This window comes from Sceloporus occidentalis, unplaced genomic scaffold (genome assembly GCF_023333645.1).
Source record: "Sceloporus occidentalis isolate IW3139 unplaced genomic scaffold, rSceOcc1.0.p SCAF_10, whole genome shotgun sequence".
NCBI lineage: Eukaryota > Metazoa > Chordata > Lepidosauria > Squamata > Phrynosomatidae > Sceloporus > Sceloporus occidentalis.
In genome coordinates, this window is record NW_028316990.1 from 21,440,394 (window position 1) to 21,458,932 (window position 18,539).

At 48.2% G+C, this 18,539-nt stretch overlaps 1 protein-coding gene across 3 annotated transcripts in view; it reads left to right on the forward strand.

Moving 5' to 3' along the window:
- The window catches only part of KIFC3 (kinesin family member C3), a 34,939-nt gene extending 16,432 nt beyond the window's left edge, over positions 1 to 18,507 (forward strand). For all 3 annotated transcript variants that reach the window (XM_089539682.1, XM_089539681.1, XM_089539683.1), the window contains 17 exons: positions 4,664 to 4,863; positions 5,471 to 5,536; positions 7,938 to 8,081; positions 8,696 to 8,935; positions 9,095 to 9,268; positions 9,828 to 9,963; positions 10,167 to 10,297; positions 10,483 to 10,594; positions 11,310 to 11,491; positions 11,739 to 11,843; positions 12,218 to 12,348; positions 12,513 to 12,636; positions 13,735 to 13,864; positions 14,789 to 15,018; positions 15,539 to 15,673; positions 16,135 to 16,231; positions 17,893 to 18,507. In XM_089539682.1, coding sequence (XP_089395808.1) covers positions 4,664 to 4,863; positions 5,471 to 5,536; positions 7,938 to 8,081; positions 8,696 to 8,935; positions 9,095 to 9,268; positions 9,828 to 9,963; positions 10,167 to 10,297; positions 10,483 to 10,594; positions 11,310 to 11,491; positions 11,739 to 11,843; positions 12,218 to 12,348; positions 12,513 to 12,636; positions 13,735 to 13,864; positions 14,789 to 15,018; positions 15,539 to 15,673; positions 16,135 to 16,231; positions 17,893 to 17,918 — 2,363 coding nt within the window. In that variant the 3' untranslated portion in view covers positions 17,919 to 18,507. The remainder of the gene's footprint in view (positions 1 to 4,663; positions 4,864 to 5,470; positions 5,537 to 7,937; positions 8,082 to 8,695; positions 8,936 to 9,094; positions 9,269 to 9,827; positions 9,964 to 10,166; positions 10,298 to 10,482; positions 10,595 to 11,309; positions 11,492 to 11,738; positions 11,844 to 12,217; positions 12,349 to 12,512; positions 12,637 to 13,734; positions 13,865 to 14,788; positions 15,019 to 15,538; positions 15,674 to 16,134; positions 16,232 to 17,892) is intronic.
- The last annotated feature ends 32 nt before the right edge of the window (positions 18,508 to 18,539 follow it).

Genomic DNA, 18,539 nt, shown 5'->3' on the forward strand with positions numbered 1-18,539 from the left:
TTTAAGATGATGGGGGGCAGTCTGCTTGTTTTACAAGGCCTCTGGTGCCTTCTGGAAATGCAGTTCTCCCTGTTTTTCTTTTGCGTTAGCAATGGTAAAGGCCGGAGGGGCCCCGGGAATTGCCAAATAGGTCTTGGGGGCCCTGCATAACACCCACTCCTTCTCCCCAGCGTACAGTACTGCCACAGGAGGCTGTGGTTTGGGTCAGGACCATGGAGGGGAGATTGCAAAGTTGGGAAGACCTCCAGCATCCGCACTGTCAGGTCTCAGTCTGGATTGAGCCCCTTGCTCTGGATGCAAATGTTGACCCTGGAGGACATCATGCCTCGTGGCATAGCCCTGGGTCTCGGTCTCCCACCAGCCCTTCTCCTCATCTTGCTTTTTGTGCTGAGCTCAGGGCTTCCCTGCCTTCCCTCCAAGAGCCTGAACAGAAACCCGGCAAGCACTGCTGCAGCAGATCGGTTCTCCTCCTGGGGCTCCTTGGCTCAGGCTCCCATCATCACCTGAACTGCCTGAGCTTGTCCAGACAGATCTCAGCAAGGAGGTGCTCCCTGCGCAGTGTTAGGTTTTTTTCCCCTCCTGCTCTGGAGGTTCTGCCTCCATTCTGCCCTTTTCTGGGGCCTCACAGCACACAGAGTGGTTCGCAGACCGAGGGAGCCAGACTCAGAGTAGACAGCAAAACCAGGTGATTCTTAAGGCAAGATGGAAAGAAGGTGACGGCTAAGAAAGGTAGGGACTGCCAAGGAAGCCAAGAGTGGATAGGGGCAGCCACAAGGGAGAAGAAAGCAGAAAGTGAGCAATGGAAGGCTGTAGACAGGCATACTTTTCCTCCCCAGCAGTAAGAGCGCATGTGGCATCAGGGAATGAGACTGCATCCTTGGAAGCCCTGGCTTTCCCTTGCTGTGGCAGTCTTCTTCCCAGATCTAATTGCTGGTGCTTCTTGACTTTTGCCCCAAGCAGGGAGACTCCTTGCAAGCGCCTAGGGGATAGGGATGTGAGGCCACTGACCCCTTCTCTGGCACACAGAGGGCTCCAAAGTGGCCTGGGCCCCATAGTCAATAGGACAGATCACAGGGGGAATGGGAGACCTGCATGCCATACTACCGCTGCCCTGAAGCTGCTTGGGGTGCACCTCAGATACATGGGATTTCAAGCTATTTGCTTGGCTTCTGCAATTCACTTGCTCAAGCCTTGCGATTCATCCTGATTCGTGTAAGTAGGGATGGCTGGGTTGGGCGACCTCTTAGGAGCCGACCAGGCAACTGGTTCTCCATTGCTTCTCACGCTGTTAAGGTTTCAGATTTAAGTTGCCCATGTGTTCATGCCTCTTCTCTCAGCTGCTTGGAGGGACTTAAAATTATTATTATTATTATTATTAACCTTTATTTATGAAGCGCTGTAAATTTACACAGCGCTGTACATACAATCTTTTTAATTAGATGGTTCCCTGCCCTCAGGCTTACAATCTAAAAAGACATGACACAAAAGAAGAAGGGAGTGGTGGAGGGAAAGGCGATGAGGTCCAGCAGTTACTCTGGGAAAGTCATAGGAGGAGGCAATTGTAATGAATTGCACACAGGTTGAGTCTCCCATATCCAAAATGCTCGGGGCCAGAAGTGTTCTGGATCTGAGATTTGTTTTGGATTTTGGAATATTTGCATCATGAGATAACTTGGAGATGGGACCCAAGTCTAAATGTGAAATTCATTTGTGTTTTGTATATGCCTTATACATATAGCTTGAAGGTAATTTTATACATAATATTTTTTTCATAATTTTGTGCATGAAACACATCCGAAAGCGAGGATGTCACTCAGCCAGGTTTTGTATTTTGGAGTAATTCACATTCTGGAATTCCAGATAAGGGAGATTCAAGTATAAGCATCCCAAAGAGTGGGTTAGAGGAGTAGCACTGAGATGGTTCCTTGTCCTTCACCCACTGACTTCAGAGTCTTAGAGGGAAAGCCACTTCTGAGCAAGCGAGCTACACCTGTTTCCTTTGCCACTGTTTGACAGCTGGAAATCCAGCTTCTCCATTTTAATAACAGCATTTGCAAGGAGCAATGAGTTGGTTTGGAGGTGAGGCATCCGGATGGGCAATCGGGAATGAGGGCCAGCAGGTTCCTGACCCCGTTCCCTCCCAGTGAATGAGGGGCCTTTACAGAGACGGGTACAAAGTTAAGCATATTGTGATTTGCACACATAGAAAGGGATCCTTGGCAGTTGCACATCCCAGCGGCTTGGCCCCAGTAGCTCACATGTCAGTTCTGTTTCTCCAGGGCGATTTATTTAACACGCAGCCCCTCTAAATATGCACAACAGCCGCTGCTTGGGAATTGGTGTTATTGCCATACGAATTCTAACAGCAGATAAATTGCATCATAGTGCCCTGAGACTCTGAAGTGCAGAAATACATGCATCCAATAAAACCCCATTCGCCAGTGGGGGAAATGAGCTTGGAAGTGTGCTTGCGGTTTAAAGCAAACCCCGTGAAGCTTGAAAAACTAGGCCATGGCCATGTGCGGCTGAAACCAACCAGAGTCAGCAAGGTCCCAGTTTCAAGGAAGCGGCAAAGAGTCAGGGCTCTACAGTTTCGGATTTTGTGGCTTCTGGAAACAGTAAGGAGAAGGCACTGAGAAGGAAGTTAAGACAACATCTTGCAGGGGTATGTCTGAAGATATTTGGAGTTAAAGTAACTTTTTTCCTGCGTGGGGGTTGAAACCTCAAAGGCCTCCTTTGCAAGCAGGTCTGGTGGGGATGTGAGGTGGCCTTTTTGGTGGCTGCCCCTGGAAAGCCCACTTGAGGAAGGCTACAAATGCCCCCTCTTGCCATCTTTCCATCACCAAGTGAAGGCTTTGGAAGGACTTTTAAGAAGGGGCTCTACTGTTTTTAATTTTTGAAATTAAATTTTTAAAAATTGTTTTTAACATTTTTGATGGTTTAATTCTACTATAATCCTAATCTTAATGATACAGTTGGACAGAGTTGCCATCACTTCAGAGCATTCTTCTGAAAGGTCTAGCTTAGCCATTGACAGTCCTCAACTTTGGGTCCATTTAAGGCCAGTTTAATGTTACACTTCCTATTTAAACTTCTGGATGTTGCATTTCTACCAAAAATCTCATGGGTGATTCCCCCTCAGATGCCCACATTTTATTTTGCAGGGTCCATAGGCTTTGAGGTTCAGTTGGGGACTCCCCAGATTATGGGATTGGGAGGCTGCGTGCTCCTTTTTCTTTTCTTTTTTAAAAAGCATTTAGAAACAAGTTCTCTTTGGTGTAGGTGACCCTTGCCGCCTTCTCCCTTCTTGGGTCTTCTGGTGGTGTGGTCTTGGGGGGAGGCTTGGATTCAGGAATGCATGCCTTGTCTGAGACTACCTCCAGTGCCTCCGGGGTGCTTTTCGCCTCCTGACATCATGGGTTCTTCTGTCTGTGTCTCCTTTCTTCTTCTTTTTCCATGCTTTGTGATGGCAGGAGTCCCGCACAGTGAGGGCGAAGAGCTCCTCTCGCCAGGGCCCAGAGGCGGTGTGGTATTTATCTTTCCTCCTTGCGCTCTCAATGTGGTCATCTTGTGTGCATCCCACTGGCCAAAAACTCCTCCCAAGAGTTTTGCACAGAAGGTGGAGATGCGACATTCCTGTTCTCTTGTGGCTTTTGCCATCTCTCTAGGGACAAACACCAAACATTGCTGTGCTTGGAAAGCCCTTTCTCTGTGCTCTTCCATAAGACTGGAGACCCCATCTTCTGCTTTTTCCTTGTGCCAGTGAACTATTAATGCCTTTCATTCTGATTCCTCTCCAACACATTAAGCTTCATAGTAGTGGTGGCCAATGCTCAGCTGGGGCTGGTTGGACGGAAGGAGTGGGTCACAACAGGGGAGGCCAACCGCGTGTTGTTTTGCTACCCAGACCTCTGGCAAATCCCAAGTGCCTCCTCTACAGGTTGAGGAAGGGGCTTGGGATTTAGGAGGGAGAGGCTCCATCTGCTCAAAGAATATGTCTCCCCCCACTTTGTAGCTAAAAAGCAGAGGCAGGTGAGCTGGCCCATTAGAACAGATTGGAACTTATGGCAAATAGCAACAATGCCAAAGCCATGTCAGGTTTCCTAAGATGGAGTGTAGGAACTATGTAAGGAGTAAGGCTAGAGTTTCCTTGGGAGTGATCATGGATTGAACTGTGACACATGTTGGTTTAGGTGCAAAAACATTTTGCTAAAGCCTGTGTGGAAAAGGGGGGGGGGGGGGGAAAGAATTTCAATCCTTCATTTGAAAACGGGAATGCCAGCAAGTGATTTGGATCCATCTCTGGCACCTCCTCAGTGTAAACATCTACTTTTCTGCTGTGTTTTTTTGACTCCGGTAACACAGAATTTGTAGGGGTTAGCTATTGTGTGGTTTTGTAACCTCTGTCCAGAGCTCTGTGACAATCTCAAAAGTTGTGCTGTTGGCTGGAGCAGGGCTGGGCTCTTGTGTTTCCTCTTGTGCCAGCCTTGGGGATAATGGTGGGGGCTTGCATCATAGTCTGTGCTGCCGATGGTCTTCCGTGGTGTTGCCCTGACCATTCATCACACGCTGCTCTCCCTTCATCCTGTCCCATCCATCCCACAGCTAGGCTTGTCTGGCTCCTGGGTCATTCCCCTGATCCGAATGTCCTCTTCTGTTGCAGGGGGAGGCAGAGTCCTCAGTACAAAGCGGTCCAGTTTGCGCGGGGTCCACCAGCTCCCGATGGTGCAGAAGCTGGTGGAGTCTCTGGCCCAGCTGCAAGAGGAGAAGCTGCAGCTGCAGGAGGAGCTGCTCTTGCTGCAGGAGAAACTTTCCACGCAAGAGAGCAGCCAGCTCACCCAGACGACGCAGCTCCAGAGCCAGGTAGATCTGGGTGGTTTTCTCTTGGAGCCTCCTGCTCATGGCCCAGGGACTGCCACAGGGACCTTCCAGGGATGCACAGATTACAATTCCCCCCCCCCTCTAAAAATCGGGTGGTGGCAATAGGAAGTCTTATTTTGGGGGTAATAGAGCCCACAGGTTGACCACCTCATCTTTCCTTTTGCAGCAACAAGGCCTCTGCCTCATGAAGCATATGGTCTTCATTGCAGGCTGCTTGACTTGTGCACTCACCAAACTAGCTGTAGCCAAGCACTTGCTGCCATAACGCAATGCCTCCAAGATGCATTGACAGGCGTCTTGATTTTTGCAGAAGGAATGTACATGATGCATCTTCCATCCCTGCAGCTGTTTTTCCTCTGTCAGTTGTCACCAGTGGGGAAAAGAGTAATCTTGGAAGCCAAGGAATTGTGTGTGTTCCTCTTGGCTCCTCAGCTGATTTGTGGGGCAAACTAGGTGGGGTCCTACCAGCTTCTTGGAGCTACTCAAAGCAAAGTTTCATTGACCCTAGGGCCCCCCAGAATGGTCTCTCCAGTGCCCTTCTTTTCCATTTTCAAAGTGCTCTTTCAGTCAACTTTTTTTGTCTTGGCAGACAGAGAGCCTGAAGGGTCAACTCCTGGAGCAAGCGCAGGAAATGAACAGGCTTCATTCTGTGTTGGTGAGTGTTGTCTCTTCATCTCTGGCATCACATAAAGTCTTCCAGCCGGTTTGCATTGGAAAAGGCTGATGAGGAAGAATGAGAAACAGCCTTCTAAGCCAATTTCATATACATCTAGGCTGCAACCACAGACAGAGAAAGTAATCTGCCCAGGACTAGCCGTTCCTAGATGCTTAGGACTCCTGGTGTGTGTCTGTGCGTGTTGTGAGTTCCTGAAATCCTCTTTATATTAATTGACAGTTTTGCATTTTTAAATAGTAAGGAGGGGCTGGTGCTCTTGGTGCTGACCAAGGAATGAGTTAAGTGGCCTTTGCATTATGTATGCAGATCTAGAGCAAATGCTATTTATTGTGGCAGGCAAGTTGTGGCTGCATCTTCGTCTCACAGCCGGCATTGAGCAGGCAGCTGGGCAGATGATCTCCAACATCCTTCCCATGTCTACAAATCTGAACCATGTTGACCTGTTTTGATTTTCTTCCCTAAGGCTCAGAAGGCTCCATTCTAAACAGCCTCTCTCCTGAAATTTATTTTATTTATTTCCGGAGTTTACATTTTTCCTTTTTGTTCATGTCTTCTTCCTATCTGTTTGGTCTGTTCTGGATTCTGGTTCCCACTTGTTTGAATGGTTAATCCTGCTGTTGAGAAGATGTTCCATAAGCATCCATAATTCATACTTGATCTTTTGTGACCGGTTTGCCATGAGTCCTTCCTTTTTAACTCCTCTCCGAGGGCATGCCAGCTACATCAGCAGCAGAGATGACAGCCTTTGCCAGTAGTGTCATTTTTTCCCCTATAAAAAGGCAGGGCTTGTCTTTTGGTAAACACAGTTCCCTCCTTCTGGTTATCTTTCTTTGATATAGAAGAGGAGGAGGAGGAGTGTGTGTCTTGCCTGGAGCTGCCAGAAATGTGTGGCTGCTGCCATTTTCATAGAATCTAGATATCTTTGGAGGAGAAAAATGGTTGGAAGAAGAGTGTCTATGAACAGCAGGAACAAAACGCACCAACAATCTGCATTGGCAAAGCATGCACAGGAAGCTCAGTGAATACCTAAATACCTATGCTGTCAATATGTTAATATAACAATAGCAATACCTTATATAATGCAAAAAAGCAATTGCACAAATGATAAAGGTGTGAGTGCCAGCGTCAGGGTGGGGACGCAGGAAGGCAGTCATTAACTCACTCGCAGGCACCGCTTGCCTTCCTTGATCAGTTCCTCTCATTTATTGGGAATCGTTTCCACGTCGTTCGCATTTCAGTGCAGCTGTTGAGTCATGAAATTCTTCCTTTCTTGCAACGGAGGGATCTTTGTCTGAGATCTTTGCAGGCTCTCACGATGTCTTCCAAAGATAGCATGGCTGCAACTCCCTCGCAGCCTAGATGATCTTTATAAGGAGCATAGTATTCCACAATCCTCTTGCTCATATCTCCACGCCTAAACAGAAAAGAGAGGCAGCACGCATTGCGTCATTTAAAAAGTGCATTTGCTTTCAATTGGGCTCAGCCAAGCGAATATTACAAACATTAAATGCATTGAACATGAATACTGCTACATCAAGATATGCAAAGCGAGAACTGTTCTGTGGATTGCAATTCAGCGGCCCTTTGTTCAGATTAAAATTTGCACGCAATAGACACACACGCCTCTTTGCAAGTCAGATCTGTGGCGATGAAAGGATTGTGGTTCTTACAGGGAAGATTTTTACAGGGTGCTTGTGACTTTTTAAAAGGGCTTTATAAATATATTGGTATGGATTTGGGGAAAGGAGTATGGTATGGTGACTTGATGTTGGATTAAGAGAGCTGGGTTCAAATCCCTGCTTAGCCACAGAATCATTTTGGTTGACTTTGGGCAAGTCCTGCTTTTTCAGCCTGAGAGGAAGGCAATGATGCCAAGCCTCCTCTAAATAACAAATCTTGCCAAGGAAACCTCAGATAGGATAAGGTCACCATAAGTCAGAGCACTGACCTAAAGGCACGTAACAACAAATTAATAGGAATAGATAGGCAACGGTGCTGTTGTATTAAGAGGCAGGGCACCTGTAACCTTCCAGATACTGATGGACTGACCATTTGGAGTCCAGCTGGCTGGAATCGCAGTAGTTGAGAACGATGGGAGTTGCAGTGTCACAACATCTAACGGGGCACTGGTTCTCCATCCCTTTCTCAGTTCTCTAGAGTAAGTGCACATAGAACTTCTGCAGATGGATAGCTGTTACTTCTTCTGCTAGAGCAGTGTGTTTGGGGCCATCAGTCCATTTGGGAGTTACACTCTCTCTTGCAGTCAGTGATGTGGGATGGAAGATTTCCTAGTGCTGTGACTTTTATGGGATTCAATAGGGGACTTGGGGAGTCAAAGTGTTCATGGCACATATGTTCCTCTTGCTCGCTCTGTCCTCAGGGTGGCACAGACCTGGAAAAGCACAGGGACCTTCTGGTTGCTGAAAACTTACGTCTGAAGCAAGAGGTGAAGATGTGTGAGGCACAACTGCAGGAGCTCCGGAAGCAGCCGCCGGTGAAGTGTGTGGGATGTGAGCACAGCCAGGTAAAGAACATCTCCCTCCTTCAGAAGGCCTTCTCACCCATCAGTCACAGCTCCATCCCAGTCAGAAAAGAGTCTTGACAGTATTCTGTGGTGAGCGCTCAAGGGAGACCCACTTGGACGCCTCATTAGATCCTCGGCTAAGACCTTCCTCTCCCAACAGCCATTCTGTCCTTCATGTTCTTTTAGTTGATTGATTTGTTCTTAACTGTTTTTAGATTTGTGATTTTATTATTTTACCTGCCCTAAGGGCCTTACCACTTGAGAGGTATGGAAAAATTAGTGCAGAAAGCCTGTTTAAACGGTCAGGCGCTGCTCCCGGAGGCATCTGGGAAGAGAAATTCACACACAAACCCCATTTTTAGAAAGAATAGGGTGAGTGGTCTGCATGGGCCAAAATCCACATAAACAACTTTGAGGCACCACTTGTGTCCACTCTGGTTTGATAGAAATAGCAAATAGGTTTGATCCTATTTAAGCAATTTTTTATTGTTTTAATCTGGAATGGTTTTGCATTGTTGTTATTCATATGCCACCCTGAGATCCCAAGACCAAAGAATGGGATATGAACGCTTTATTAATTGACCGATGTGCCCTTTGGTTCCCTGGTGGCGCAGGAGAACATGGTGCTGCAGGAGACGCTGTCCCGGCTGAGGCAGGAGGCCGAGGAGGTGAAGGGGCGCCTCTCTGAGCTGGACCTGGAAGTGGAGCAGAAGACAAACCGCTTGGCAGAGGTAGAGCTGCGGCTGAAGGACTCCCTGGCTGAGAAGGCGGAGGAGGAGGAGCGGCTGAGCCGGAGGCTGCGGGACAGTCAGGAGACCATTGCCAGCCTCAAAGCCCAGCCCCAGCAGATCAAGGTGAGGCCGCTGGGTGCAAGGGACACCTAGGAGAGGCTCTCGTGGCCCCTTTGCTCAGGCCATGTGTCCTCAGGAGAGAGCTTCTGTCCACACTCCTTGGGAAGTTCTTGCAGGAGCCACCTGGGCTTAAATTGTGGCGGGGTGCTTTCTGTCCCTCAGTACGTCATCCGGACTGTGGAAGTGGAGTCCTCAAAGACCAAGCAAGCCCTCTGCGAAGCCCAGTCCCGGAACCAGTACCTGCAGGACCAGGTGGGGATGCAAAGGCAGGTGCTGAAGGAGATGGAGCAGCAGCTGCAGAGCTCACAGAAGGTGGCCACTCAGCTCAGAGCACAGGTGGGTTGCTGATGGGAACGTGGGCAGCGGGGACGCAGGCAACCAGACCAGGTTGCCTTAGGCAGCTGGATGGAAGGAAGGCAGGTGAGAGCCCTTCCAGGGTGCTTCTTCGCTCTCTGAGCAGTGGAAGCCTGGAGGACAGTTGCATCAGTCCTCTCCTCCCATTCCTACCCTCTGCTTCCAGACTGCCAGCTCCTGGTGTTAGAGTGTGCACTGTTTTAAACACTTCTAGATTATTCTAAATCATGTAATGTGTCATTATTGCTTCTACTCAACCCTGAAGTCTTTTGAGCATAGGGCAGGATATAATTATTCTAAGAAATAACTAATAAAGCATACTGCTGACTGAAGGCATTCTATAGCAGTTGCTGCTTACTGGAGGTTTTCTTTGGTAAGCAAAAAGAGGGACAGGACTGTGGGAGAAATGTGCCTTGCACAAGGAAAGCCTCGCTTGTACACTCCCAATCCCTCAAGGAGCTACCCAGGTCCCTGCTATGGAGACCCAGGGAAGGAAAGAGGGTCCCTTCGTTCCAATGGGGTTCATGCACTCTTTTTCTAGGTTATGATGTACGAGTGTGAACTGGAACAGGCTCATGAAGAGATGCAGAACATGGAGGAGGACAAGAACCGAGCCATCGAAGAAGCGTTTTCTCGAGCCCAAGTGGAAATGAAAGCTGTTCATGAGAACTTGGCTGGTGAGTCGCTTCCATCAAGCAGGGAAAGGTTTTACTGGGAAGTCTGGCTGAGCCTCCAACAGGCCGCTGCCTTTTCGGCTTTGGTGGTTCTTCTGCAGTGGTTCTTTTGGGGGCTCTTGCTGAAAGAGACGAAGTGGATGAAAGCGACGCAGGTGCTGGTGGATATCCCTTCTGAGGATGCTTCTTTGTTTGCTTCTCCATAGGGGTGCGGACAAACCTCCTGACGCTCCAGCCAGCGCTTCGGACCCTCACCAGCGACTATAACAGCCTCAAGCGACAGGTCCGAGATTTCCCCATTCTTCTCCACGAAGCTCTCCAGAGCGCCAAGTCAGAGGTCAGTCCAGCAGCAGTAGCATTGTTCTTACACACTTTACGTTGAAATCTCAGCCATGGGAATGCACCTGGAAAGTACCGTTTTTGTAAAGTGTTGAGGAAATGTGGGGCCAGGATTCAGACTTTATGAGAATGAGATTCTCTACCTCCCCACTTGGTGCTAACTCTTTTGGTCCTTTCTCAAAGATTGGGCAAGCCATTGAAGAAGTTAACTGTACGAATCAGGAGCTTCTGAGAAAGTACCGCCGGGAACTGCAGCTCCGGAAAAAGTGTCACAATGAACTGGTGCGGTTGAAAGGTCTGTTCATCTCATCTCTACATTGGTTCTTTTGCATGCTGGAAGTGATGTACCCCAGTTCTCAAAGGAGCTCTTTACTTTTTGTTGAAGCTGAATATCTTACATGAAAATACCTCTCTGCAACACTGCTGTCTTTTCCCTTCATGAAGCAAAGTACACACACACAGCAACCACAGAAGGCCTGGCTGAGTGATCACAAAGACACAAACAGTTGATAGAAGCTTCTACTTTTTAAAAGCCCACGCAAGCAGGCAGCAGTTGCTATATTCTGGCTATGCAACCTGCATAAATGTTCTTGCACATGCAAAAATTGTCTGAAGACCCACAGAAAATAATTCCCATGTCTTGCGGGTGAGAAAAAGAAAGCTAGCGGTTTCCTATGATTGCTTGAAAGAATGAGACCTTTTGGGGGGGTGGGTGGAGCAGAGGGATCAGCCGACTCTTGGCCCTGAAGGTGAATGCTATTGAGAGTTGGGTTAGGCTTCAGGATAGAAAGAGGAGCTTTGTTGTTCTTTCTCTGGCAAACCTGAATCCAGGCCATTAAATTGGAAAGCAAAGATTTGAACCTTGGCTTCTCCCCAAATGCTGTAGGGGAAAAGGTTCTTTTGGAATAGCCCAGAGAGGTGACAGAAAACCCCTCTGCCTCTGCAGTTCTTTTTAGAGAGAGTTGTTGGCAGTCCTCCGATTGATCAGATTCTGTCTTTTTCTTTTCAAGGCAACATCCGAGTGTTCGGCCGCGTTCGGCCAATAAGCAAAGAAGACGGGGAAGGTCCCGAAGCTGCCAACGCTGTGACATTTGACCCTGACGACGACGCCATCCTTCACCTCATGCACCGAGGGAAGCTGATCTCCTTCGAATTGGACAAGGTTTTCCCTCCAGAAGCAACCCAAGAAGATGTAAGTCCAGCCCTGGAAGTTCTTGGAGCTTTCTTGTAAATGTCCGCTGGGCAAGAGAGGGCCTGGAAGGAACTGTGGGGAAGCGCTTCTGCTAGGGACAAGGATAGGATGCCCGTCCGTTTTTCCCTTTGCCTCACACTCTGTATATAAAGAGGCTGTGACTGAGCTTAGTTTTGACAGACCCAACCGCTGAGCATCAGCAGGGGATCACTTTGATAATGCCTCTCACACACTTTGTCTCCCAAAGGTCTTCCGGGAAGTGCAAGCTCTGATCACTTCTTGCATCGATGGTTACAACGTGTGTATCTTTGCCTACGGACAGACAGGCGCTGGCAAGACATACACAATGGAGGTGAGCTTTCCACCTGTCTTCTACTTTCATGTTCTTGGCTTTTTCTGCTCAGTTTTTGGGGCGCATACGCACACCCCCGGGTTTATTTTAGCTCATACAAAATACTGGTGCTCAACAGTTGTTGGAGGGCCATTTTTTTTGTTATAAAAACCAGTGTGCAAATAATATTTTTAGTTCCTTAAAAAAACAGAAGCAGCATAACAATATTAAAACACAAAACCCAAAAGCATGGGAAGAATAAAAAGCCACGCTGGCTTCCCCAAGACCGCAGGGAGGCAGTATAAATAGCCACTGGTCTAATGATGTGGCTGGTGGTGTCTGTGAGCTTAAAGGGCTTTCTTTAATGCCTCTTTCTTGAATTTACTTTCCCCCAGGGAACTCGTGAAAACCCTGGTATCAACCAGCGAGCCCTGCAACTCCTCTTCTCCGAGGTGCAAGCCAAAGCCTCGGACTGGGAGTACCAGATCACCGTCAGTGTGGCCGAAATCTACAACGAAGCCCTCAGGTAACACCCCCAAAAGAAAAGCACCTTGGACCCTCTAGGGCCTTGGGACCACCGCCCAGAAAAACATCTCAGGGTGGTGGTGGTTTCTCATGTTGGCAATTGCCTTTTTGTCTCCTATCCCCAACCCACATCTGGTCTCTCTCACCTCCTGGCCCCTCTTCCAGAGATCTGCTTGGGAAGGAGCCTCAAGAGAAGCTGGACATCAAACTCTGTCCGGATGGCAGTGGTCAACTCTATGTGCCCGGCCTGACGGAGTTCCCTGTGCATTGCGTGGAAGACATCAACAAGGTGAGAAAGGGGCATGGGAACATCACTCCAGCCAGCAGAAGTGGCCCCAAAAATGGGCTCTTATTTGGCTTGGTCAAGTAGGGCAAGATCCAGAGGCATTTATTTCCCCGCCACCACCATAAGGATTCTTGTCCCATGTGGAATTTTCTTCAGTCCCCACATTTCTAACATTGCAGAGAATGAACACTGTTCACACACAGAACTCTTCTATTTGCAGTGTTTGCCTTATTCCCTTATCGGCTCCTTTGCTTTGGAGGCCTAAACTGTATCTCTAAATTCTCAACTGAAGGTTTACGTTTCTGCAGTGCTAGAGATTCGGAGGCCAAAGGAAAATGTCATGGAGGGCACAGTTCTTATTTGAGCGGGGCAGAGAGCTAGCATGATGTGGTTTGAGCATTAGACTACCACTCTGGGGAAAAGGGTTCAAATCCCTGCTTAGCCATGGAAACTCACTGAGTGATTTTTGGGCAAGTCACACACACACATCCCAGAGGGACACCAAGGCAGCAAACCCCCTCACAACAAATCTGGCAAAGAAAACCCTGTGATAGGGTTGCCTTATGGTCACCATAAGTCAGAAGTGACTTGAAGGCATACAGAAACAACAACAACAACAACAACAACAACAACAACAACATAATAATAATAATAATAATAATAATAGTATGTTTTATTTATAAACCGCTATTCCAAATAGATCATAGCGGTGTACAAGAAAATTATAAAACAGTACAAGAAAAATCTACAATTAAGATACACTGTATCTTCAGGCTAGCCCCTGATGACGCTGGGCCAGCCTGTTCTCTCCCTCAACGGCCGAAAGATGACAGTTATGGAGGGAGGGCACTCTGTCTTCAGGCCAGCCCCTGATGACGCTGGGCCAGCCTGTTCTCTCCCTCAACGGCCGAAAGATGACAGTTATGGAGGGAGGCTTCAGTTCACTCCTTGCCATAGCTCCCTCCCTGGCAAAATCTTTTTTCCTGGACTGGTTAGAAGGGAAGCTTAAAAGGATAAGCCACCAAGATTTTGGGATAATATTGAAACAAGGGGCCCTAGGAGCACACTGGGATAACACCGATCCTTCCGCCTTTCTCCCAGGTCTTTGAGTTTGGCCACATCAACCGAGCGACTGAAAGCACCCACCTGAATGAACACAGCTCCCGGTCTCATGCCCTTCTCATTATTACGGTGCGGGGCGTCGATTACAGCACAGGAATACGGACCACAGGTCGGTCTCTCAAGCAGGATCAAGCCAAGGGAGCTGGGGATCTACTCACACTGCTCAACGCAGAGAGAGCCCTGGGCCCTTTGGCTGAGATCCCATTGGAATTTAAGGGAGTGAATTGTTCGGTTTTCCTAGGGAAGAAATCCTCGGAGGTGATTTTGCTGGTTCCTTCCTCTGAAATATCACCAACAGCACCTGATGTTCTTTGCCATCTATTAAACAGGGCTGACTTGGCTTAGCTTCCAAGAACTGGTGCCTTTAGGGGATTTGCTCCTGCCCTTTTCTAAAAACTGGGTATTTTTCAAACTGTATTCTGATGGAATTTTCTTTAAAATGCTGTCAAAGTAGCATTTGATTTTTTTATTGTATTTGTTGCACATTGCCTTGATGTATTAAGATATGGAAAGCAGTGTAGAGACTTATTCATCAACAATACAGACATAATAGAATAAAATGGGGTTGCTGTACCTGGTATTTTAGCACATCTCTTGGGCATGGCTCTGGCATGAAACATCCACCAGCACAGATGCCCTGGCAGTTCAAGTGTAGCCCTGGAGCACTGGCATTCATGATGGTAGAAAATGACTTGGCCCTCTTAGCAGTTGTGTATCGGGGCATGAGAAATGTTAGGCCAGCTGCTGTTTACCTGCCCTAGGGCCTGGGAGTGAGGAACCGTTCCCTTTTATTGTGCTCAGTAGGCCTGAAAGTGTGGCACTGCCCATGTTTGCTGCCCATTGATGCCAAGTATGTGTGGTGCCTTCTGAGAGGCAGTCTGGGACTTTCGGTTTCCATACATAGACCTTCTGTCAGAGCTTCGGATGAACAGGGAATGGTGCTTCTTCCTAGAGCAGCTTGGCTGAATCTCTGAGGGCATCGCTCCAAACTAAATACTGCTGTGTGCTTGAACTCTGGTCCTTTCCCTTCCAGGGAAGCTCAACCTGGTAGACCTGGCCGGCTCTGAGCGCGTGGGGAGATCCGGCGCAGAGGGGAGCAGGTTGCGCGAGGCCCAGTACATCAACAAGTCTCTCTCGGCTTTGGGGGATGTGATCTATGCTCTTCGCTCCCGCCAGGGCCATGTGCCCTTCCGCAACTCCAAGCTGACCTACCTCCTTCAAGACTCCCTCAGTGGAGACAGCAAGACCCTCATGATGGTCCAGGTGGGTCCCTCTGTTTGCATGACTTTCCCCCAGGCATCCAGACTTGGCACATCTCATTTGTGAGCAAATAAATAAAAAATCACGAGTGAGACGTAAGAGCTGCTGATTATCTTTTTGCAAAAATCTGCAAAGAGTTTGCTTTGGTTTCTTTGCTTATATTCTTTTTAGAGGCTGGATGGCCATCTGTCAGTGGGGATGCTTTAATTGAGAGTTCCTGCATGGCAGAAGAAGGGGTTGGACTGGATCAGGGCCCTTGCTGTCTCTTCCAACTCTATGATTCTAGCACTTAATACTATTTTGCATGGTTGGGGCAACACCCCTAATCCGTTCACAGCCTAAGAAGACAAAATAAGAGCTAATAAATGTGAAACATCTGTTTTTTGGGGGGTGAGGGGAGATTAAAAGCCCCCCTGTTATCTTGGTCCAGGAGGGGCTCCTCAGAGGGACCAAAGTGGCCCCTTTGTGGCTCCATTTATCTGGTGTTTAGATAATGGTTGTCTTTTTCTACCAAATTTCTTAGGTTTCTCCGGTCGAGAAGAATACAAGCGAGACGCTCTGTTCCCTCAAGTTTGCGGAGCGGGTTCGTTCAGTGGAGCTGGGCCCAGGATCACGGAGGGCAGAATTAGGCTCATGGAACAGCCAGGAACACTTGGAGGTAAGTTGCCCTTGCACATTTCATCCCGTTTCTCATCGATACTGTTATCGTTATTGATGTTGCCCCACCAAAACGCATGGTTCTTCGTAGAGGCACAAGAGCAGATTGGTACCAAGAAACCTCCAGGAAAAATTGGAGCCTCAGGAGAGCAACTTGTAAAATTGAATGTTATGGCCTATTCTGATTTATGATGATCCGGCTGCAAGTTAACCGTTATAGTTTCTCCGCCTGCCCATCTTGCTCTTGTCTTTCTCTTCCAAATTGTAGTGCAAAGGTTCTGGGATGTTCCCTTGAGATTGGGAAGCTAAAATGGAGACTCTGCCTGAATGAGATTGAGGCTTACCTCAGTTTCTTGGACCTCCTTTCGGTTGTTTGGTGAAGCCAGTTTGGCCTCCTTCAGTTCATGGAGTCCCACAGGACTAGTCCTATTCCTTGTTTCTCCTGCTTTCTTCCTTCTGCAGACAGAGCCGTCGGCTGCAGCGCTGCCCTGCATTCGATCCCAGTCTTCTCCTCGAACGGGGCGGTCAAGTTCCCTCCGGGCAAGGCTCCAAACATCTGGTAAGAGTGGCACAGAACGCAATACTCTTTAGAGCTGCTCAGGGCAGCGTAGGAGATTGCATTGCCTCATTTTGAGATACTATCATCTCCTTTTTCTGTGACCTCAAGGAGAGTTGAGCTGAAATCCACAACCAGTGGGTTCTCATTGCTGGGTCCCTGTGAATGAAGTAACCAGATGTGGGAGGACTTGGTATCTTCCTGAGGCCAGTAAAGGTTGTGAGAAAGTGGTTGGGCATGCAATGGGAGCTGAGGGGCCTTTAAGCAATCTCTGCCACATGCCTCCCTGGAATCATCAAGAATTTGGAGAGTGCAAGGAGAGCATGGCACCCTCTCAACCTGACTCACCCTCCACTTCACCCTTTACTCCCCATGAATTCAGTTATTGTCCCCCTTTGACAGTTGGGAGCCTTCAGCCGCAGTCCTGACAGTCCAAATCCATTCTTAACCATGAGAGTCTGTAGGCTCCTTGTTCACAAGTCTTTCTGGGAAGATGAAGAAATAATGAAATGCCCCTCAGGCTCATGTCCCAGGGCTATCCTGGTTTCCTCCAGCAGATCAGAATGGCAATTGCCATCTCAGAGAATCCTTCCTTAGCTGTTCCACTGCTGTTAACACGCACCTGCTTCTTTTAACTTAAAAATGGGGGGATGTGTAGCAAATCTCAGCAATCCCATTTGATTTCAGCCTGGAATTAAGAGAGGTTCTGCCTGCCTCCAGGTGAGTGAGCGAGCGATGGCAGGGAGCACTGGGGCTTGCTTGGCCAGGATGAGAGGGAAGAGGCAGAACGGGGGAGACTTCAGTGCTACCGGGGCCTTGGCTGCAGAATTTTGCACCAAACTGTCTCTGGAAAATGGCACCACATCCCAGACACCCTGCTTTCCATTTTAATGTCAACTTTCAAAGCACGTTTGGGTGGCTGACAGTGATGTCAGGAGGTCCTTCCAGCTTTCTAGGGATGGAGCTTGTGGGCACCGGGTGATAACTTGCTTCTTTTCTGGTGGGTTGAACTCCCATTGCCTAATTTGCTGCCTGCTGGTTCACCACTGTTTGTGCAAGAAAGTGAGTGAAACTCTGCAAAAAAGCAACAACAAAAAAGCAACCCAACGTCCAAGACTTGAGGCTGACGATTAATTCTTCACAAAATAAAAACAGAATTGCACAAAGTAAATGCCTTTGCATATAGTCTGGCAAAGTGGCTTAGAGCACAAGAGGGAGGTTGTGGAAGACACTCAGGGGCACTGTGAGATCTGTCTGCTTCCTGGGCTTCTTTTCCTCCTGCAGCATCCTTTCCAGATCCAGATGCAGGAACTGCTCCAAAACAACATCTGTGCAGGAATCACTTTGGGTGGCTTGAAGCAGGAACGATGGTCAGACAGCTATTTTTGTTTCTGTTCCCCTAGACGGTGGAACATGGCACCCTGAACAAACTCTGAACAAAAGTCCAGGGGACTGATGCTTTAAAGTGGTGTAATATTTTCAAGCATTTAAAACTAATTCATGTCAGCATTCTGCACAGAGGGTGTTTTGGGTAAAGCCTGCCAGGCAATCTAGCATGCAGCACATGGTGGTTGGCATTGGCCACGGTGGCACTGGGATGCTGAGCTGTCTTGATTGGCTCTTTCCTGTAAATCCTCTCTCCCTTTGCCATATCATCTTTTTAGGGAAACTGAGGCCAATCCCGGTGTGAGAAGCAGATGCTCCGGATGGAAGGGACGCTTTCAAAGAGTCTGAGAAGCCACTTTCTCTGCTCCCATCGCAGATGCTCATGGGAGGAGATGGGGGGGGTGCCGAGGAGTCTCTTGGAAGTGCAGCTGCAGCCCAGACGGAGACATCGTGGCATCTACTGTTTCTTGAAGAGCGAAGGGCCGCCGGCCGATGTGTCCGTCCTGAAAGGTGGCCATGCGCCTGTCCGTAGTATCTCCACCTTTGCTGGCAAGGGATGGGGCTGGTCTGGTGGAGAGAGCTCCTCTGCCTATTTCACATCGGGCGAATTTTAGTATATTATTAAAAGGAGGTGAAAGATTCTACATACGTTCCTCTCCTTTGCACCTTTTTCCTTTCATTTTTAAAGTGAATTAAAAAAACCTTTATGCCAAGATGGTGAAACGAGTGCTTATTTACCAGAATAACAACTTTCAGGATAAGAAATGATAGGAAGAGCCGATCTCAAAGGATCAAAAAGCAACGTTGCTATGAACGCTTGGCCGCCACAAGCCAGTTATGTGTAGAGGTTCCCCACTGTATAGACCATATTTTCCAGTGTTATAAAGACTGTTTGAACCAGCAAAACCATTTAAGTCTTTCCTTT